The sequence below is a fragment of the Ovis aries genome, chromosome 23 (assembly GCF_016772045.2).
Source record: "Ovis aries strain OAR_USU_Benz2616 breed Rambouillet chromosome 23, ARS-UI_Ramb_v3.0, whole genome shotgun sequence".
Taxonomy (NCBI): Eukaryota; Metazoa; Chordata; class Mammalia; order Artiodactyla; family Bovidae; genus Ovis; species Ovis aries.
Window position 1 is genome coordinate 22,541,325 of NC_056076.1, and position 23,285 is coordinate 22,564,609.

Sequence of the window (23,285 nt, forward strand, 5' to 3'; positions counted from 1 at the left end):
TTAAGGTCCTGCACAGTCTAGCTTCATCTTTTACCCCCATGGCTTTACCACACTTAAGCTCAAATGCACCATATTCTCTCTGCTCTAATCAATCTCTCTGCCTCTTCCATCCATTTCCACTTGACTAGTTTCTCTTCATTATGGTATTGACTTTGACTGCCACTTCCCACTCTTTTGTCCAACCTCCAAATTCAGATCCATTGCTTCTTATATATTCCACAGCACTTTGCACTGCACTGCTTTTATTATAACTGTTATCACTTTGCATTTTATAATAATTGCCTTTTTCATTTGCCTTCATCCTTAACTAAATCGTAACTTCTCTGAAACCAGAATGGTTCAATCTTTTCACCCTTGGAACTCAAGTGTTTAGCACAGTGCTTGAAACAGGAACTACCCGAGAACCAGTTGGACAAAAGAACAAATAGAGGTTAGTTCATTTAGGATTGCAACGTCATGGTCTTTGGCCCCCCTCTTTTGAATCCTGTTTCGCTCTATATACATCCTCAACACCTTGAAAAAATCAGAAGAATACAGATGAAATACTGTGTTTTAACACTAGCCATGCCATCTAAAATCAAACTAGTTATTTATGTTTGGCAGAGTTAAAAATGAAGATACATTTTATGGCTGGATACAGATTCCTTATCTGCTTTATATAGGTGTTCAAGTTCATAGAAATGTCATTGTACTCATTCATATTTATCAACAGTAGATCTTTCCCATCCCACCCCTTCAATAATGGCAAATTCTCTTTTGGTTCACATTTTGTTGTTGTTTTAAAGATTAGATTGCAGATGGTGTCAAATAGGTAAGCTCCCACTCAAAAGAAATGCTTACACTTAGGAAGGGTGGATAGCTGGTAGCAGTGTTATACAAGAGTGGGTACGAGGTTGGACCAGATCATTTCTGGATGCAAACCTTAGCCGTCTCAATTACTGTGACCCTGCAAAGATCACTTAACCTCTCTGTGCCTCAGTTTTCTCATCTATAAACAATTTATATATTCTCATGTACAAACTTAATACATAGCTTATTGGGAGGATGACCATGTAAAGCGTTTACAGCAGTGACAGGGTACATGGTAAGGCTGATTGAAGTATCCTTTTTTACTCTTACTTATAACAGATAATGCCAAAGAATTGATGCTTTTGAACTGTGGTGTTGGAGAAGACTCTTGAGAGTCCCTTGGACTGCAAGGAGGTCCAACCAGTCCATTCTGAAGGAAATCAGTCCTGGGTGTTCATTGGAAGGACTGATGCTAAAGCTGAAACTCCAATACTTTGGCCACCTCATGTGAAGAATTGACTCATTGGAAAAGATCCTGATGCTGGGAGAGATTGGGGGCAGGAGGAGAAGGGGATAACAGAGGATGAGATGGCTGGATGGCATCACCGACTAGATGGATGTGAGTTTGAGTGAACTCCAGGAGTTGGAAATGGACAGGGAGGCCTGGCGTGCTGCGATTCATGGGGTTGCAAAGAGTCAGACACGACTGAGTGACTGAACTGAACTGATAACAGATAATATTATTTGGTATACCTTTTTTGCACCATCACTTCCTTATCTATAAATCAGGCTTTTTTGCTGAAGAAAATGTGATTGGTTACTGGTTAGTATTCTAGGTTACATCAAAAAGAAGAAAAACAGTTTAGCTGAATCAATGAAGCATTTTATAGAAGCAATAAGTAGTCTTTATATCTCTAATTTCCTAAATAAAGGAAAGAATTAGCTTAACAGTGATAGTCTTCTCTTATCTCTGTATGAAACCTGCAAAGTGCCATGAATTTTTAATCAAAATGTCCCATTTATACAACTTATCAAGCAACATATGTGACCATTTCCCATTCTGCATTCTTTATTTTAGCACATTTGGAGAAAGTACACTCTAAAGTTCATCAGCTCAACAATATTGATGATGATCCACAAGCTAACAGTGCTTATTTGTATCATATTACAGTGGACTGGTTTTACAAAATGGGATTTAAAATCTAACTTATGTGCCTTCAACCTTACTCAAAATTAAGTGAGTAACTAACACTGAATTATTCCTGTGTTCCCAGTACCATACTAGCTCATCTACTTCAATAACCTCATTAGATTGGTAGTGTCACTCTCATTTTCCATGGAAACATAAAATATATTAGAATTTATAACAGAAAAATGAACTCATCTTAAAAGTCAGTTTATCATCTGATTGATCATGCTGAGAAAACCCCTGTGAGTACAGTGCAGTTCATGCAGATACATACATTGGTGTGTGTGACATTCTTCAGGTCTACATTTTTAGGATGCTAAGGGAGTATCGTTCTCAGAAGTCTAGTACTATAACTGAAAGTCCAAAATATTTTAAAGAAGAAAAGGAGTAATGTTAACAAGAAAATGAAAATTCAAAAGAAGATACTTCCAGTAGGTGTGGATAATAATTTTTTCCTTCAATAGGTTGCAATAAACTTACGCTTTTCAAAAGCACAACATTTACTGAAAAAAATCAATCAAATCTTAGCCTACACATTAAAAAGATTAAAGGCATACAGTTCAGTGGATCCAGCGTAGTAGTGCTTTAGACTGAATTCTGTCTCTTCCAATTAGTGTTGAAGCCCTAATCCACAGAGTATTGGAGTCGGTATCCCCCTTTCTGACCCAGGGATCGAACGTGGGTCTGTTGCATTGCAGGGAGATTCGTTACCATCCGAGCCACCACGGATGCCTATAATCCACAGTGTCTTAGAATGTGACTGCATTTGGAGATGGGGCTTTTGAAGAGGTAATTAAGGTTAAATGAGGCCCATGTGACCCCATGAACTGCAGTCCACTAGGCTCCTCTGTCCATGGGATTCTCTAGGCAAGGATACTGGAGTAGGTTGCCATGCCCTCCTCCAGGGGATCTTTGCAGGCCCAGGCATCAAATCCACATCTCTTATGTCTCCTGCATTGGCAGGTGGGTTCTTACCACTAGTGCCACCTGGGAATTAAGGTTAAATGAGGTTGTAAGGGTGGGACCGTAATCCAATATGACTGGAGTCCTTATGAGAAGAGGAAGAGACACCAGGAATGTACATGCTCAGAGAAAAGGCCCCATGGGGACACGGAAAGATGACAGCCATCTGCAGGCCAACCAGAGAGGCCTCAGGAGAAACAGTGCTGCCGGCTCCATCATCCTGGACTTCCATCCTTCAGAACCGTGAGAAAACAAACTGTTGTTCAAATCACACAGTCTGGTATTTCGTTATAGTAGCCGCAGTGAACTAGCACAAAGTCGAAAAGATCAGAGGACATAAAAAAAATTTTCTTTGCCCAATATCACTTTAATTTTTTTTTGATCCTTATTAGCTGTTTTTGCCACATCAGTGAATTGCTGCTGCTGATCTTCATCCACATTTATCACCTCTACCTAAGTCAAGTTTAATACTTGACGTTTTACCTAGTTTATCAGTTCAGTTCAGTTCAGTTCAGTTGCTCAGTCATGTCCAACTCTTTGTGACCCCGTGGACTGTAGCACGCCAGGCTTCCCTGTCCATCACCAACTCCTGGAGCTTGCTCAAACTCATGTCCATTGAGTTGGTGATGCCATCCAACCATCTCATCCTCTGTCGTCCCCTTCTCCTCCTGCCCCCAATCTTTTTCAGCATCAGGGTCTTTTCCAATGAGTCAGTTCTTCACATGAGGTGGCCAAAGTATTGGAGTTTCAGCTTTAGCATCAGTCCTTCCAATGAACATTCTGGACTGATTTCCTTTATGGACTGGTTGGATCTCCTTGCAGTTCAAGAGACTTTCAAGAGTCGTCTCCAACACTACAGTTCAAAAGCATCAATTCTTTAGTGCTCAGCTTTCTTTATAGTCCAACTCTCACATCCATACAGGACTACTGGAAAAACCATAGCTTTGACTAAATGGATCTTTGTTGAGAAAGTAATGTCTATGCTGTCTAGGTTGGTCATAGCTTTTCTTCCAAGGAACAAGCATCTTTTAATTTCACGGCTGCAGTCACCATCTGCAGTGGTTTTGGAGCTCAACAAAATAAAGTCTGTCACTGTTTCCATTGTTTTCCCATCCATTTGCCATGAAGTGATGGGACCGGATGCCATGATCTTAGTTTTCTGAATGTTGAGCTTTAAGCCAACTTTTTCACTCTCCTCTTTCACTTTCATCAAGAGGCTCTTTAGTTCTTCACTTTCTGCCATAAGGGTGGTGTCATCTGCATATCTGAGGTTATTGATATTTTTCCCAGCAATCTTGATTATAGTTTGTTCTTCATCCAGCCCAGCATTTTGCATGATGTACTCCACATAGAAGTTAAATACTCAGGGTGACAGTATACAGCCTTGACGTACTCCTTTCCTGATTTGGAACCAGTCTGTTGTTCCATGCACATTTCTAACTGTTGCTTCTTGACCTGCATACAGATATCTCAGAAGGCAGGTCAGGTGGTCTGGTGTTCCCATCTCTTTAAGAATTTTCCACAGCTTGCTGTGATCCACAAAAACCTACTTTATACTCTTATACTAATTTCAGGGCTAATTTATAATAGGTGATTTTTTTTTTTAATAGCAGAAAGTGTTTTTATAGTAAAATTTTTTTTCCTGAGGACACTTCACAAATTTTGTTTAGAGTGAGAGGGAATTTTATGTCTATAGTACTATCAATAGTCTCCAACCCCAGTGGGCCTTTACTGGGCATCTATGGTATCCCAGGCACTATGCTGATGCCACAGAGATGTTGGTAAATGAGTCTGAGAAGGTCTGCCCTGTAAGCGGAAGGTAGGTAATGGACCAACCGACCAAGCAATGAATGATTACATTTATGACAGAAATGAAATACATAGTACTCCATGATCAGACTAATGTGGGAGACCTACCTGACGAGTAGGTACCTTTAACCAGTATTTGGAAATCAGAGGAGAAAGTTCAAGTGTGTGGAAGGAAAGGGCAGGAGGAAAATAGGGAAGAGCTAGTATCTTGGTCATTGAGGCAGTTTTAGGAGTATTTTTAAGGAACTGACCCAAAATTGATGTGACTAAGTATTGTGGCTGAGCGGGAACACCCCGAGGGAGCGGAGGCTGGGAGAGGGGTAGGCGCAGGTTAGATCACACACAGACCTACAGCCCTGGAGAGTGGTCTGGGCTGTGAACTTAAGTGTCATAGGAATCTATTAAAGGAGGAAAGGGAATTTCCTGGTGGCCCAGTGGTTAGGACTCTGCATTTTCACTGCAGGGAGCATGGGTTCAATTCCTGCTTGGGGAACTAAGATCGCACAAGCTGTGTGGTGCTGGCAAAAAAAAAAAAAAAAGGAAGCAAGTGAGCCATGACTACTTAGACCTGATATGTGAAACCCGGAAATAGGCATCAAAATGTCCAATTTCTCCTACTTGAGAAAAACAATGAGCAGGACAAATTTTAACCTAGTTATATGAGATCAGGGGCCTGACAAAGTGACAGCAATGGTCCATGGCATCAGAGCACAGATGCTGGCCTACACTGTGCTGCCTCCTTCCCTCAAGCGCCTGCTAAGTCGCTTCAGTTGTGTCCGGCTCTTTGAGACCCCATGGGCTGTAGCCCACCAGGTTCCTCTGTCCATGGGATTCTCCAGGCAAGAATACTGGAGTGAGTTGCCGTGCCCTCCTCCAGGGGTTCATCCTGGCCCAGGGATTGAACCCATGTCTCCTGCGACTCTCGCATTACAGGTGAATTCTCTACCTCTGAGCCACTGGGGAAGTCTGTCTTTTCAGAGTTGAAAGAAACACACCAGAAACGTCTGACTGGTAAGTATCAAGGTTTATAATTACGGTTAGAGTTGTAAGTTCTGGGCTGGTTTCTGATATCCCTTGGCGTGCCTGCCACCATTGTCCTATAAACCACCAGCAAGCCTAGGGAAGCTTTAGGGGAGGCCAGAAAAAGCCCTCACTGTGTGACTCTGAGACCCCTCCTCCACCACTGAAGAAGGTGCTTGAAAACCACTACAGCTTTTGAAACTTCACTTAGGAATTAGGAAGACAGCAGGAATTTTCCCTTGAGCTGCAGTTTATTTGTTTAGCTTATCTGACATCAAACCAGCAAGGACACAAAAGTATATCTTGAATTTAGCAGCAGACTGTTTACAAATGAGTCAGTTTCTCATTATGTTAAGTAGATACAGGGGAGAATAGATATAGGGGAAAATGCCCCCACCCAGAGTGAATTAGGAGCATATATGGATAATCACAAAAACATACCTTTTAATCAAGAACAACTATTAGATTCCTGTTTATAGACCATCTCATGAAGGATGCACAGACAGGAAGACCGAGGAATGAGGTAGATAACAAATTATTTTGTCAGTATTAGGAGACCTTGCTGGCAGGTGACCTTGGATAAGTCCTTAATGTCTTGGAACCAGCATCTGCTTATCAGTGAGATGGAAATAATAATATCCAAACTTATGGGCTTTGACAAGCAGATTAAATAATATGTGGGAAAGGGCTTTGTAATTTTTTAAGCATTTCATAGATGTAAAAATTTATTATTGATATTCTGGTTGCTGTCATGAGGTCCAAGAGACTGAAAAGTTTTGTCATTTTGAAGCTTATAATTAAAATGAGAAATCACAATGCGCAGAACTAAATACATAAATGGTAATTTGTTAACAATTCCTTTTACTAGTATGTGCTCAAAATCTCTCTTAAAATGAAATAAAAATAATAGAGTAGGATATGCAATCTTAGTAAATAGAGATGTGGTGGATACAGTATGGAGTGTCCAAAAGAGCTTTCTGGAGAGCATGCATTTATATAGGCTTTATATAAGGCAATGTGGCGTAGTGGTTATGCTCTTGGGATCAAGTAGATGACGATAGAAATCCCTGCCCCACTGTGTAGGTGATTTGTGTCTGTGAGAGAATCATGTAGACTCTCCGAATTGGTAACTTTACCAATTGATAAAATGGGGATGAAAGTATATACTCTACAGGCTTATCTAAGGACCAGGGGAAATTATGTAAATAAAGTTTTAAACACAATGCTTATTGTGAGGCAAATACTTTAAAAACAGTAGCTCTTGGGCTTGACATATATACACTACTGATACTATCTACTTCCCTGGAGGCTCAGAAGGTAAAGACTCTACCTGTAATACGGGAGGCCTGGGTTTGATCCTTGGGTGGGGAAGATCCCATGGAGAAGGGCATGGCAACCCACTCCAATATTCTTGCTTGGAGAATTCCATGGACAGAGGAGCCTGGTGGGCTATAGTCCATGGTGTTGCAAAGGGTCAGACATGACTGAGCAACTGACACGTTCAATTTCATAAAATAGATAATTAATGAGAACTTACTATATAGCACACGGAATTCTACTTAATGCTCTGTCTGACCTAAAGGGGAAGGAAAGTCAAAAGAGAGGGGATGCATGTATAGCTGATTCACTTTGCTGTAGAGTAGAAACTAATACAACATTGTAAAGAAATTATGCTCCAATAAAAATAATAAAAAACAAAACCAAAATAAAAACACAATCATATGCTTCATATACTTTTAAAAAAGTAACTCTTGTGGTTACCATCATTCTAGATCTCACTATAGTTGAATGACAGTAGAGCATCATAGCTATGATGATAACAAAGGAGAGGAGAGATCACTTCGTCACTTACAGAATCCTGGCAGGTGTGGGGAATCATTAGCAATTAATTACAATAAAGGAAAGGCAGGGGGAAAAATGAGAAAAGAGAAGCTGGAATTTTTTAAGGATGGAAAACAGTGATGAGAATTATGGAGAGTAGGAGCTATTAAAATGGAGTAGGCTTCATTGATCAGTCTTAAATTCTGCTTTGTTTTCAAAATACAAATCTCAACTAGCTTTCATCAAGTCGATGTAAGGTGTCTCTGCTGAGACAGGTTTATGGTCTTAAGTGGCCATCAAATCAATATGATTAACCACTGGAGGAGGGAAAAAGGCTGGGAGTGTCAAACTGTGCTCTCCTCTTTGGAGATTTCTCTGTTACAACTTTAATTAAGAAAAGGTCAAAGAGGAGCTGTAGAAATAATGGGAATGTGTTTAGAATTACTGGGGAGGACATGATGTGAGATCTCGGCATTGCCTTCAGACATGATTGGATCTTTACTATATCCTGCTTTGAAGATTTCCAACACAGATTTTGGCAGGGAGGTAATTTAAGCTTTTAGTTCTGTTGTTTCAGCTACTGTATAACACTGGGGGTGGTCCAAATTCATTGAGAGTAAGATGAAAACAATTACTCTTTCCACTTGTAGTTTTGGGAGGTAGAGATGTAAGAAAGAAAAGTAACTGTTTGATCTACAAACTGGGAAAATTTGAACAGAGATGGGTTTAGCTGAAGAGTTCATCTTTATCTCCCAAAACAGAAGGATAGAGTATAAAATTAAACCAATATGCTGATTTTATACATATATACACACACATATAAATATTAAATACAAATTAAGATAAATATATAACTATTAAAACAAATAAATGTTCAATGTATCACTTAAACTCATGTGGTAATCTTTCAAAAAATATTTCTAAGGCATCAGAAGCAGTCAAGAGAGGAAAGTTCCAGAAACAAAGAAGTGGTTAACAATACCAAGTAGTGAGAGTGAGGCCAAATGTCTCAAGGATGTTTTCTGTGACACAGTAGAAGAAAGGGAATCAATTTTAGAGGAAATTTAACCCCTAAATAGTTATGACTGCAAAAAAAAAAAAAAAAAATCCATAGGCTCTTAGTTCAGAGAAATTATATTAGGGTTATTAAATAAAGTCAAATACTTCTAAGGAACTGGTTTGCAAAACATGTTTGTAAAACAGTTGTCTAAACTAGGATGAAACATAGGATAATTATACAGTGTGTCCATTTATTCCCATTCAAATAGAAAATGTACATTTATTATTAACTAATTTGTACCAATGGCAGGAATCTTCTATGTCTCAACTGAAATAGAAAGGGAAAACTCTAGGAATGCCGTTATTCTAACACTTTGTCTGAATTCACATATTTAACGCATGTGAAAGTAAGCTTTGCATCTATCAGGATGAGTACCCTGAAACATTTGCAAGAGAAGAGTTGAAAGACAATTTCTCCCAACGTTATCATTGTTCAGGAAACGATTTCCATGGTTTGATCTCACCCTATTTCTTTTCCATATCTATCTTAAGAGAATGGAGCATTGTTCTCCAAATTGGCAGAAACACACAAGTCCTCGGAATAACACAGATTATTGCATCACCATCGTGCAGTAATTTGATATGGCCCATATAGAACAGAATTGACCAGAGGGACCCAGAGTCCTGCATTTCCCTAGATGCTAATATTTAGCACAGCACCCATTTACACAACTTGTCCTTTAGCTAAGATAATAGCAAAAATATGAATTCTATGGTACATTAATGGGTAGTGTCCAAAGTAATATCACAAGATATTTTTATTGAATTGGTTAAAAAAATACTTGAGTGACACCTCTGCCATCCAGTGACTTTGCCCCTTGCTGAGACTGCTTATCAAGAGATCAGACTGTTTCCCTTTCTCAGGACAGTCAAGCAGCCAAACCTGCACTAACCATGATGGGTTGTTCCGGAGCATGTTGACATACAACCCGATGAGAACATGTTCATCAGCTAGCCTGTCTGCCACATTCAGGCTGTACTGTATCCTGAAACAGGGCAGGAGGAAAGAAAGGATGTTGTTAGGAGAGGTAGACAGAAATAAGTGGGGCAGGCAGGAGTGAGTTTGTGATAGTAAAGGCATTTAGAAAACCAAGCAGGTAAAGGAAAACTAAATGATGTTCTATGAAAAAACACAAGCAAAATCCAAGCAATGATATTCACAGTGCCATTTCACTCACTTAAAAGACTTCCACTTAAGTCAAGTCACTTTTAAGAATGCAGATTTGCATTCTTTAAACCACTAAGTCCAAGAAATTCATCTGTACAGTAAATACACTGAAATAGCTTGTAAGCAAAGATTATCTTTTGGAAGATCAAATCTGAAGCTTAGTAATTTTAACAAGGAAATCAGGGAAAGCAAGTAACAACACAGATGTGTCTACTCAAAATAACTACTTGGTGCTGTTAATGGGGTTATGATGAAGCTGCTTTGACTAAATCAAAGATGGTCTTTCAAACACAAAGCATCTTTGACACAAGAAATCTGCATTTTTAGTTCAGTTAATTCAGGGTTCCAGCACACTCTGGCTTTAACTTACCCTTTGCCCTTCAGCAAAGCTGGAGCAGCCCTAGCCAGCAGTTTGCTCTGCTCGACTTCACTGTCCTTGGGAGGAGAGCTGGTTAATAAGATGGGAAAGCCAAGAAGAGCGTAAACACGGCAATGCATTCGAGAACAGAAACTGGCAACAGAAACTCCCCAAGACTACATCCAAGCTCCATTTGGACAGCTCTTTCATTACTTTGAAAAGTTCAAGATGTTTTTAGATTTCCTCAGAGTTGGGCTAGAAGTAGCAACCTGGCCTGAGAACTGTAATTACAATTACCCAAGCCCCACTGTGATCCCAGATTTGACCTCTGCTATTTGCCTAACAAATAGATTGCATATGCCTAGACACAAAGACCATTCATTCATCCAGCATTCCTGACAGACTACCCTGTGTACAGTGGAGCAGTTCACTAAGTCCTGCCAGCCTTCAGACCCCACACAAGAAGCTGACTTCTGCAGCCTGCTCTCTATTCTCTGATTGTCTGTATTGAACAGAGAATTGAAAATTACCTAGTTAGAGACTGGTGTCATATTAAAAGTGTTTTCCTACTTCAGGCACAAATCACCTGACCTTGGCTGTGAAGCTGCAAGGAAAACTTCCAGAGAAACAGAGAAATAAATCTTTAAGCCTTATAAATATATATATTCATAGACCTTGTGTCTATAACTGGTGAAGAGAGGCCCACCAATAGAGCAAATTCTTATTATTTTATATTTACTAGGAAGAACATTCATTTAATTGGTAATTTTATGACAGCTTAATGTAGTTTTATTAAAGAATACACAGAAATATAAATAATAACTAATAACATGTGGCCAAGCCAAAGTCACCCAAGATTTACTATAATGAATATGCATGCTTCATTGAGAAATATATTGATTCTTGGTATTATAATTTTGCTTGTACTATGCTTAAAAATATGCTTAAGAAGAGTTTGTTCTTTTGTTCTTTTGTAGGCTAAGAATTTGCCCTGCAACACTGATATACTTAAAACTATCCCTTTCTCCCTTCATGGAGAATAAAAAAATTAACTGTGTGACTGTTTGAATACCAAGTATTTAATTACTCGGATAGAAATTTTTGGATTTTTTACCACAAACTTCCCCAACTTTTCCAAAGTTTCTTAATGTAATGTGAAACTGTGAAAGTGTTAGCTGCTCAATCGTGTCTGACTCTTTGCGACCCCATGGACTGTAGCCCACCAGGCTCCTCTGTCCAAGGAATTTTCCAGGCAAGAATACTGGAGTGGGTAGCCATTCCCTTCTCCAGGGGATCTTCCCAACCCAGGCATCAAACCCAGGTTTGATCTCCTGCATTGCAGCTAGATTCTCTATCACCTGAGACACCAGGGAAGCCCATAAATGTAAGAATGGCTAAACAAAGCAACTAGAAATCTCAAAAACTTTAACTAAAAATTTTAAGGTTTTACTACAAAGTACCACTTTTTCAGACTACAGAGCACAAAATATAGCAATTTATAAATGAATATCACATTAAATTATGCATATTATAACTGGAATTCTTATAATTTACAATAATACATACTACAAAGATTCCTTAAATAGTGAGGCTCATGGTAAATTTGAAAACAAATTTTATCTATAAAAAATATCTACTGTAGAGTAGGTAGGTAGTCATGGGTTTGTTAAATATATGATTTCATTCAGCTTTTCAGGACTGTACCCATTACTCAAAAAGTACAACTGCACACAAACAAAATTGACTTTAAAAATGAAATTAATGCTCTAGGAGAATTTGCTTTTCTGATGAAGCTAAGCTTTTTTAACAGCACATTGATTTTCAGCTTCTAAGACTATGAAACATGCTGTCAGGGCCAAATAACCACTTTAAGCCACTGGAGTGGTTTTCCCACCATCCCACCAAGATAGCAAAGCCCTCTACGCTCATTATCCAGTAACTACAGTCCTACCACTGCCCAGTCAGCTCCCTCAACTTTTTTTTTTTTAATAACACAAAATAGATCTACCTATTATATAATTGATTTCAGAGCCCTGTAAAACCACTCAAACACTAAGTGAAATAGAATTCTTCCCTCCAATTGAAACTATTTCTCTGCTTTGTTACATATGCTACTTCGTACCTTGAGTCGCAGAAATTGTGCTATTTCCTTAAATCAAAGGCCTAAAAATTACACAATCACAACCTCTGATGTTGAGTGTGCAAGAAGGAAATAAAAAGAAACATGGGAGGATCAACCAGGAGGATGTGTTTGTTACAAATTACTCGGGTGATGCCTTATGGGAGAAAGGTGATGTGTTAACAAAGCTGTGTGTGTCCTACCACTTACTCACTGGCGAGCTCGGGCACTGGAGGAGACCTGCTGACATCACGATGGTGCAGGGTTGGCAGCAGAAAGCAAGCTGTTGCCCAGATTCTCTCCTTTGGTGGCGCATTCTTTCTGTCTCTCCAGTGCTTTGGGCCCTTCTCTCCTTCCTCGCCCCCACTTACCTGTCCCCCTTGCTCTTTCCCAGTCCCTTCCTTCCTCAAAGGGACTAGCAGATGTACACATGCATCTCCTATCTTTCTGTTGCCATTTTCTTTGCCTTGGCCCTTGCCAGTGCTGGTTCAAAGGCATCATTTAATTCCTTTCATGTTCCTTTCCTTTCCCACATGAATCCTTACGGAAAGTAGTTCTTGGTATATATAGGGGTGACATTCTCTACATTTATGAGTTTGTGGAAATAAACCGTTTATCTTATTTTGCTACAGTTCTTAGCATCTGGTGCCAAGAGCATTTCTGACATTTGGTCCTCACTGTCCACATGGTTTCTATACTACCTAGTACCTCGAATTCTTCTCCTCCTCATTTATTACTGGGAAGCCAAAACTATGACCATGGGTAGAGGAAGCCAAGGGATTTCCCTGGTGGTCCAGTGGTTAGGACTCTGCGGCCAGTGCAGGGGGTGCGAGTTTGATGTCTGGTCGGGGAACTAAGATTCCCACATGCCGGGTGGCATAGCCAAAAGAGAAAATTAAATAAATTTAAAAATAGTATAGAGGAAGCCAAGTGAATGATGAAAATAGAGGAAAAAGGCACTCAACTGAAATGGATCAAGAACTGAGAAAGCAGACAAAGAGGCAGGTTGCACTTAAAACTTGGCTCTATAAAGACTTTTCATATGAAATATCTTTACCAGAATAGCTTCTGCAGCTTACAAGGAGCTTGAAGGAAGGAAGCAAAGTGAAACAAATTTTCTCCTGAATTGTTGTTAAGGTAGTGACATCAAGTAGTTTTTGATGATCTCTTTAAAGCAATGTACCCTCACAATATTTCATAGAGTAATTTTGATGTTTAAACTTTCATTTTGTAGCTCTGGCAGTTTCCTTGGAGAAGATTGGTGATACTTCCAATTCACTGCGGCCTCTGGGATCTGGCAACACTGGAACCTAGAGCCTTATTCAGAAGTGACTCCATATATATGTGTTAATAGATGATATTTGCTTTTCTCCTTCTGACTTACTTCACTCTGTATAACAGGCTCTAGGTTCATCCACTTCATTTCGACTGATTCAATTTGTTCCTTTTTATGGCTGAGTAATATTCCATTGCATATTTGTTGTTCAGTCTCCCAGTTGTGTCCAACTCTTTGCGACCCCATGGACTGCAGCATGCCAGGCTTTCCTGTCCTTCCCCATCTCCCAGAGCTTGCTCAAACTCATGTCCCTTGAGTTGGTGATACCATCCAACCATCTCATCCTCTGTTCCTCCCTTCTTCTCCTGCCCTCAATCTTTCCCAGCATCAGGGTCTTTTCCAATGAGTCTTCCATTGTATATATGTACCACAATTTCTTTATTCATTCATCTGCTGATGGACATCTAGGTTGCTTCCGTTTTCTGGCTATTGTCTGTACACTTATGGCTGATTTCACATTGCCATACAGCAGAAACCAACATAACATTATAAAGCAATCATCCTCCAATAAAAAAAAAATTTTTTTTTTTAAAAGAAGTGACTGCTTCTGGGATATCAAACATCCCATTGGCTCTTCTGCACTGCTAGCTCTTGGAGCTTCTACATCTTCGGCATGCCTCGTCTTTAAATTCAAATGTATTCCTCCTTTTTAGCTCTGAAACTGGAAACTACCCGGGGCTCCTTTCGACTGTGGGTGATGAATCTTTTCTAATCTGAATCCCAAGGAGAAGCAAAGCTACCATCCTAAGACTGTGTGTATACCTGCCTCGTTCTCTTATTATCGTTATTTTCTTTTCACCAGGCCCTGCCACTGGATAAAGACTTCCTTCTGCACACATTTGTTCATTACTGGGTGTGGGGACAATCATACCCGGGAGGTATGACCAGGTGAAATTTGAATTTCATGTGTTCTGCTGAAAGAAAAGGGGCTGGAAATAATCCTTTAGGTTATTCTTTTCTAAAAAATTCTCTTATTTTTTCATCAATTCCTTTTTATACTCTGTATAAGGAGTATAGGAAAAGAACATATAAGAAGAAAAATTGTCTTCTAAAAATTTTCACACACACACACACACACACACACACTGTGACATAATGGGTTCTGGAAGGACAGAATGATTTCAAAATATTTCATATTTATTTATTTAAATTCACCCTTTAGTTTCAGAGGATGACAACTGATGTCAGGATTTTTTCTTAAGTGCAAACATTTTGGGGTTTTCTAGTGGCATTAGTGGTAAAGAACTTGCCTGTCAATGCAGGAGTCTTAAGAGACCTTAGTTCGCTCCCTGGGTTGGGAAGATCCCCTGGAGGAGAGCATGGCAACCCACTCCAGGATTCTTGCCTGGAGAATCCCATGGACAGAGGAGCCTGGGGGGCTACAGTCTATAGGGCTGCATGGAGTCGGACACGACTGAAGTGATTTAGGACGCATGCACACAAGCTAGGTAACAAAACCACACACAAATATTCCTTGGGTTTTCACTTAGACCTGCCATATAGTTTTAAAAACCACTTCTGCTTATGCTGTGTTATTACATTAGCTCTACCCAAATGTTTCTCTTTTGTTTAACATGAAAGTAACAAGATTTAAATAACAGTCTTGCATAGAGCAATAATATAATGTAAATAAATTATCATTACAATGGTTAAATGGAAAATGATATTTGAACCATGGCAAATTAAGAACAGATATTTCCTTTTTTATTTATTCTTAAATAATTGATAAACTTTTTGGTGTTTGGGGTTATGAAGAATGACTTGTAAACATGGCTTCCTCCTTATCTGTCAGTTGGGAATAACATTTTGCTTATCACTATAACTAACACAGACTATGCCAAGGTCATCAAACAATACAATAAAGAGTCCACAAGTCAGGTTTTTCAAGAGATAATTTGTTGACAACTCTTGTTTCCTTTCTTTATCTAGCCTTCTATATCTTTGATGTGAAATGTAAAGTATCTTCCACATGCAAATCAGCAAACATGCATAAAAATAGCTGAGCGTCTCAGTGGGAAAATGAGTTGTCATCAATTCAGGCTGGCATGAAAGTCAGACCATCTTAAGCAGGTACCATGGAAGAAATAATAAGAATTCTAGGTCATATTTGATTCACTACATTTACTGTGTTCCCCAGATAGTATCAAGCCATTATCAATTGTATTTTTGCCAAGAGATGCCTAAAAAGTTTGCTGGGTATGGGGCACACACAGACAGCAACTAAGCAACTCTAGTAAAGAGTGAAGAAGAGGTGACTGCATATTTAATTATATCCTAACATTTTAGTATAGGGAACAGAGTTGAGTTCAAAGATCAGTTTAATTCAAGTTTGAAAAAAATCTAGCATCTCAGTGGAACTCTGGGAATAAAGAAAGCTACATGGGATAAATATTTGCAGACAGTGTTTATTTCAAATTTCATACAACATAACCCTAAAGAACAGAAAGAAGAAATCTTCAGGTGGTTGATTTCTAAGTGTATACCTGTTTTTATGATGCTGATTTATAAATTTACCTGCTTTCCTGACTGAAAAGGAAAAGGCTTTAATCTCAGAAAATATTACCTATGAAAAAAACTGATTTTCAGAAGCAAAGGCTGAATTCAGTACCTCAGTTTTGTTTCTATTCACTTTTGATTACCAAAGCACAGATGCTTCAAGTTTAGTTTGAATAGTATACATCAGATTAAAAATCTGGATTGTTAGGTAAAGACTCTTTGGGAAGGCAAAGTTTCATTTGGAAAAAGGAAAAATGACATAGAGAATTAGCCTTTCTGTGGTTGAAAATCCAAGCAAATCAACCAACTGACCAACCAGTCAACCAAGAAAAATAACTCGCAAATGCTTTTTCATTGAAAAGGATCAGGATTTAGGAAATGCGTGGGTAGGCAGTCTATCTTCCCCATATGTACACCTGGACCTGAGACAGTATTAGTAATTAACCAAATAACATGGTGATAAACCAGAAAACAGTATGTTAGATTGTGTTCAACACTATGAATCCTAAGCCAGGCTCTAACATTTGGGACAGTGATCAGATCTGGCTAGATGGTATACATAATAGCCAAAGTGATTCTTTTTGTGAGCAGTTAAGAGTTTAGAGGCTGTATGTGCAAATATATGGAAGAGATGTTTCTAAATTTGAAAGTAAAAGAATCTAACAATTAAAACTTTTAGAATGCCCTTATTGTATGAAGAAATGGCCAGAATAGCCATAATTAGTGAAACATTTTACACAAGAAAGGACTGGTTAGCTCTCTCACATAAATGAGGGAAGGATTTGGGCAGATAATTAAGATTTTACAAAGGGCATGATGCCGAAAGAGACAGAGCAGATACTCAGAGGGCACAAGGCTGTGGGCAGTGAGGAGAAACAGGGCCTTTTGGGCCCAAATCTGTAGTCAGCTCTTGCAATAATATTTGCCATAATGGCAAGCTATCTTTCATAAGTTTAATGCAGCTGCCCTATCATATATCATACATCATATATTGGAGCTTTTTACCTAGGGATGATAATACACTTCCCTTTCTTATAAATTCATGCATTTATAACAAAATAATCTAGGTTTAGGGAAATGGCAACCCACTCCAGTGTTCTTGCCTGGAGAATCCCAGCGATGGGTGAGCCTGGTGGGCTGCTGTCTATGGGGTCGCACAGAGTCGGACACGACTGAAGTGACTTAGCAGCAGCAGGGATATAGTTATGACCAAGAAAATGAATGAAGTGAATTAGTTCATGAATTGCATTATTTGATCCACACTGTATCTAACAGCTAAATAGCACTGAGTTCTTACACACACACACACACACACACACACACACACACACAGACTTCAAAGGGTTAAGGGAGAGTATCTTTGAGAATTCCCTCTTTTAAGGGAAAAGTTAATCAAGTATGTAGCTAGAAATAGATATCAGAAGAGGGGATGGGGGAGATGGCGGTAGTAGCCAGAGTTATACCCTCATAAATATGTGTGAGTTAGGTTACTAGGATGTCAAAAGACTTCAAAGATAGACCCTCGCACCTTTTGAAGATCAAAGTGTACGCTTGTAAAAGGACTCTAGGTGAGGAATGCCAAGAGTTTGTGGCAAGGATTCTGGAGTAGTGATTTCAATTCATCCTCATTCTGCTTTATCTTTGTAAGATCTGTCATTATACCAAAGACCAAAAACTCAGACTAAGTAAAATATCTCGTGGCAAACTACTTTTTTAATGTGGCCTTTACACTGACCAGCACCACTCTTGGCTTGTTTAGGTTTTATCAGATTTTCAAAGGGGCAGTTACAATGAGGTAGGAGTCAGGGCTGAGCTCTAGGTCGTAATTCTTTGGTTCAGTTCCAGTTGTTGGGAGATCAGTGCCTTTAAATGATGTCCACAGTTGGCATGATGGTTTCCATCAACCTTAGTGTATGGTCATGGCTAAGAAATAAACAGTGGATCACCACCAGCATTATCAGATATTAAAAATTAAGCACTCAGAGTCTGAAACTGTTTTTTTCTTTTTTTTAATTGCTGCTTCAGTAGGAATCAGACTGCTTACCTGGGGGAAAATTGGTCCAAGCCCAGTGGGACAGAAGGATATAAATCCTGAAGTCTTTTACTACAATATGGTCTAGCCATGTGATGTTGTCCTGGTCTCATCCAGTTAGGGCTGGAAGCATTCCATGAGCCTCTTTAATACAAGAGTCTAAGGAATCACCATCTGGGGTTTTACAAACTGTACCAAAGCAGAGAATCATCCAAAGAAGGAGATCCAATGTGGTACTCTTCACACATACACATCTCATACATACTGGTATGAAGACAAAATCAGTTAAAGAAGCGGAGAAGTGGAAAAGAAAGAAAAGAACCAAGCACTGCAGCTCAAGTTGGGAATTCTCAATGGAATCTCATGAACCCCCAGAAAACCTGTTTTTCCATCCAATCCCCAAACTACAAGGGGATTTTAGTGATGACGTAGGACCAGCAGTCTAGCTATGGAACTACTACTACGATTAGTGATTCAGGGCTGGGATACTGACCGTGTGCCGTGTTCAAGCTGATTTACATACAGCTTTATGAGTGAATGCTCCTCAGCCACAGGGCTGGATGCACTTATCCCCTCAGGTAACCTGAGGGATGCAAACAATGAGACCTCGTTAAAACCTCCCATGGACAGAGCAAGGCCCACTCAGAGAGGAAGGATGTTCAGTGTACACAGCTTTATTGAACAGCACCCTTAGAACAGAAACCAGAGGCCAACCTCTGTGAGGACAGCAAGAACTGCAAATTGTGAACAACGTGCTTGTGGTTCAGAGGGAACATTCTAGAAGGACTGAAAATGGGAAAAAAGGGAAATGATCCTATTTTGGGTTAAGGGATACCATGCACCCTGGAGGAAGCAGAACAGCTCAAAGTATTATAGGAATAGTTTAGAGTAGAAGAAGCCATGTTATCCATCTAGACGTATCCACCATAAGCACCGTCCGAGCTGAAATGATATAAAATGACCTTCAGTAAGGATGGGGTCTATCTCTGCTGGACATTCACAGAATGCAGAGCTTCCTAATACAAGAATCTCTTTCCTGACATAAAGGCACAGGCCCGTGCTTCTAATAGATTTTACAGTTCATAATTTTGGTTTTTTTTTTTTCGAAAAGATGGTTGAATTTGCTGGTGATTCTGAAAAGGAATGCTAAAGGAACATACTGAGGGCTTCAACCATAGGATTTCACTGCGGAGGTTCTGTTGCTCAAATGCCTCTGCATTTTTATTTGTTACAGACTGGCTGGATTCACAGGAAGTAAACATCATGAATGACCACATTCTGTTTATTCCACTAATTACATTTATGGGGAACGTCTTCATCTCAGGTTCCTGATGACGGGCAAATCCAGCGACTCAAGGGAAAAATCAGCAGTGTTCTAAGTCTCACTATCTGCACATCTTCACTAGAACATCCCAGGATATTACAGGGAAACTGATGCCTTAGCAACTCTTCGAGGAAAAGATTGATTATGACTGTTTTTGAAACACACGAGGCTGTTTGATTTATTTTTTTCCTACTGAAAGGCATTTTAAATCTCTCATTCATTTCCCCGTTCCAATTTTCCTCACCTTTGTTCCTGCTTTCCTGTGAGCCTTCTCCCTGTATTTCTAAAATAATTCCCTGGTGCTTTATTTGTGATATTTGATCAAATGACTTGAAGTATGTCTTGACCTCTGCCTATTCACTGCACTGGTTTTAGGAGAAGTATCTGCTTCACCTCTTTGCTTACATGGCGATGGACCTTTGTGCAAAAATGAGATCTGTATCCACTCTCTTTCTCTCTCTTTTTTAAAGTTCTTGTTCTTATCCATGAATTACTTATGTAGAAACCATATGTCCAAATTTGGATTTGAGCCTCTAGCCTCAGGAACTCTAGAATTTACTGCGAAGATTCTTATATACCTGGAATTTTATGTTATGAGATGCTTCAGAATGTCCATCATAATTCCTTATTGCATCTTGAGATGCCAATTCCCCAGGTTAAACGGGCCATTCCAGGTGCTATGAAAGTGACTTTTTCAATGAGATATAATGCATGTGTGTTAGAAGTAAAACAAACATACTGTGCATTCTTACTATGGATGGATTGTAAGTGCCAGTTTCCAGGAGTGACTTTCATCCCCAAAGCCATCCCTGCCTTCTCTGAAAGCATCCAAATGAATGAAATTGACGCCTTGTGACAGATATTTACAAACGAGTTGCTAATAATAATCTTCTGCTCTTGGCTTATATGAGAATATTTTTTTTTTTGCCACAGAATCAAGGCTCATTATCAAAGAGACGGTTTGTTTCATAATAGGACTGGAACTTACCTCCTGGTAATAAAAGGACTTCCTGAGGAGGGGACAGAGTGGGAGAACAGGGTGTCATTCATGCTGGTTACAGGTCTGGGTGGCCTAAAAAAAGCACAACGTGGATAGAAAGTTAAAACAAGTAAAAGTCACAAGATAAAACTATCCAATCCCTCAAGGAAAGAAGCTGGGAAGTCAGAGTTCTTATCTTGTGTGTGTGCATGCTAAGTCGCTTCAGTCATGTCTGGCTCTTTGCGACTCCATGGACTGTAGCCTGCCAGGCTCCTCTATCTACTGGATCTTCCAGCAAGAATACTGGAGTGCGTTGCCACGGTCTCCTCCAGGGGATCTTCCTGATCCAGGGATTGAACCTGTGTCTCTTATGTCTCCTGGATTGGCAGGCAGGTTCTTTACTACTTGAGCCACCTGGAAAGCCCAGTTCCTATCTTACCCAGGATCAACATGAATTTTTACATTTTCCAATTCAATTCTTGAAGTGTTTTGGGAATTTAAATTTCCTTGAGAAGACAGAATGTCTGTTAAACATTGAGTGGGAAAGATCTCTGGATACCACAGGAATGTTTATTTTTGAGCTTTGAGCCTTGGTGTAGAGTCATATTCTTGGATGGAGTGAGGATTTTGAGGCAGCCAACTACCTTCTAAATGGGTTTCCCAGGTGGTTCAGCGATAACATGCCTGCTAACTCAGGAGTGTGCTTAGTTGCTCAATTATGTCCGACTCTTTGTGACCCCATGGAATGTAGCCCTGCCAGGCTCCTCTGTCCATGGAATTCTCCAGGCAAGAATACTGGAGCAGGTTGCCGTTCCCTTCTCCAGGGGAATCTTCCCAACCCAGGGATCAAACCCAGTTCTCCTGGATTGCAGGCAGATTCTTTACCATCTGAGCCACCAGGGAAGCTCTCACCAAAGCAGGAGATGAAGGTTCAATCCCTGGGTCAGAAGATCCCTTGGAAAGAAACGGCACCCCACTCCAGTTTTTTTGCCTGGAAAATCCCATGGACAGAGGAGCCTGGTGGGCTGCAGTCCACAGGGTCTCAAAGAGTCGCACATGACTGAGTAGTGACTGAGTATACACGCACTGCCTTCTAAAAAGAGAAGCCCAGAAAATTTGAGGATAATCAGACTCCAAATCTTCTTGGAAAGAGGAGGATTCTACAGAAACTTCATCCTGTTTTTTCACATGATGATGGCCCTCTCCTGGTATTCCCTGTCTGTAGGGTCCCAGCTGCAAAATCATATTGCGCCTTCTTTGACCTTTGTTCTAAGGGAAGATGCAACTAAGCACCACAGGGATTTACTGACTTTCTGTTATCTGGACATACAGTGCAAGGCAGCCCATAAACAGTTGTTTTCTATATTATGAGAGGAAGAAAATAGGGTTCAGTATTCCTCAGAACTGTCCACAAGCCTAGCCTAAATATCAACTGCATCACATCTGTCATCTCATCTCAGTTTGCACCTCACCTTGTTATTCTTTCCCTATCAGCGAGGTCTTAGTTCAGGTAAAATGATAGAGCTAAGATCCCTGCCTCATCTCCACGCAGTTTTTAGTCTCATTTTAGATTCAGGTGTTCCATGGTACGATGAGAAGGGATTCAGAGTTCAGAAGCTGGGTGACAGGGCAGGGTGGTGTTCTGAGTCAGGAAATTTTGGTTTCACTATAATGCTACATGTGAGTTTGACAGTACAGAATTTTTAAAAGATGAAAGATGAATACAGTAGCCTATAGAATCTATTTGTGTTGACTCGATCAAGTCACATTTGTGAAGGTTTAATTTTTATCTTAGGAAACAGGAATTAGTTTGGATTCTACAACGAAGGGATTTCTAGGAAAAAAGGAGACATGTTTGTCCCAATGGATTTATGAGAATGGACATGACACATGGCAGGTTTTCAAATGTCAGCACAAAATGCAAAAATTCATTGAAACTTTAGGTTCCCAGTACCTGGTGCTAAGCTGTGTTCTCAAATTTTTTTAAAGACACATTCTATGTTTGGTGAGGTCAAAATAGTAGGATTGCTATTTAATCTACTCAAACATATTAGCCAAAATTCTGAAAACTTATTGTTTTATACTACTTATCTAGGATATGTCTAATACCTGCGACTAGTTTAAAGCTAATTCTGCTTTGAACAGTACACTTTCACTTTATAAGAAGGATGTTAATTTCAAACAAACGTGCTCTGTGAATTTTGAAAGGTTAGGTTATATCAGATTTTAAAACATGAAGCAGAATGAAATATTTTCATTTTAACTTTGAAAAAAGTGAAAAAAAATCAGCTTGGCATTTCTGGTTTTCTTTTGCCTGTTTATAAATGTCTCCATCTTGCTCTCTCTCTAGGAAATGAGAAAACAAGAGGGTCTAGAATGCTTTCTAAGTAGCTTGGTACATTTACTCTTTTGAACCTGGTTACCACAAAGCTGAATTTGCAGTTCCTTAGTCTTTGCTCTTTAATACACTGTGTATGACAAACCTAGAGAGAGCATTAAAAAGCAGAAACATCACTTTGCTGACCGAGGTCTATATAGTCAAAGCTATGGTTTTTCCAATAGTCATTTCTGGATGTGAGAGTTGGACCATAAAGAAGGCCTAAAGCTGAAGAATTGCCACTTTCGAATTGCGGTGTTGGAGAAGACTGTTGAGAGTCTCTTGGACTGCAAGGGGATCAGACAGTCAGTTCTAAAGGAAATCAACCCTGAATATTCAGGGGAAGGACAGATGCTGAAGCTGAAACTCCAATACTCTGGCCACCTGCTGGGAAGAGGTGACTCATTGGAAAAGACCCTGATGCTGGGAGGAGGGCAGGAGGAGAA

At 39.6% G+C, this 23,285-nt stretch overlaps 1 protein-coding gene across 35 annotated transcripts in view; it reads right to left on the reverse strand.

The window, feature by feature from the left end:
• The window catches only part of DTNA (dystrobrevin alpha), a 433,908-nt gene that overhangs the window by 49,674 nt on the left and 360,949 nt on the right, over positions 1 to 23,285 (reverse strand). For 21 of the 35 annotated variants that reach the window (XM_060405357.1, XM_060405353.1, XM_060405347.1 and 18 more), the window contains one exon: positions 20,472 to 20,555. In XM_060405357.1, coding sequence (XP_060261340.1) covers positions 20,472 to 20,555 — 84 coding nt within the window. Of the gene's footprint in view, positions 1 to 9,543; positions 9,637 to 10,188; positions 10,267 to 18,652; positions 18,743 to 18,817; positions 19,102 to 20,471; positions 20,556 to 23,285 lie in introns of those variants that run through there. The other 14 variants (XM_060405351.1, XM_060405349.1, XM_027960969.2 and 11 more) reach the window with 4 other exon arrangements.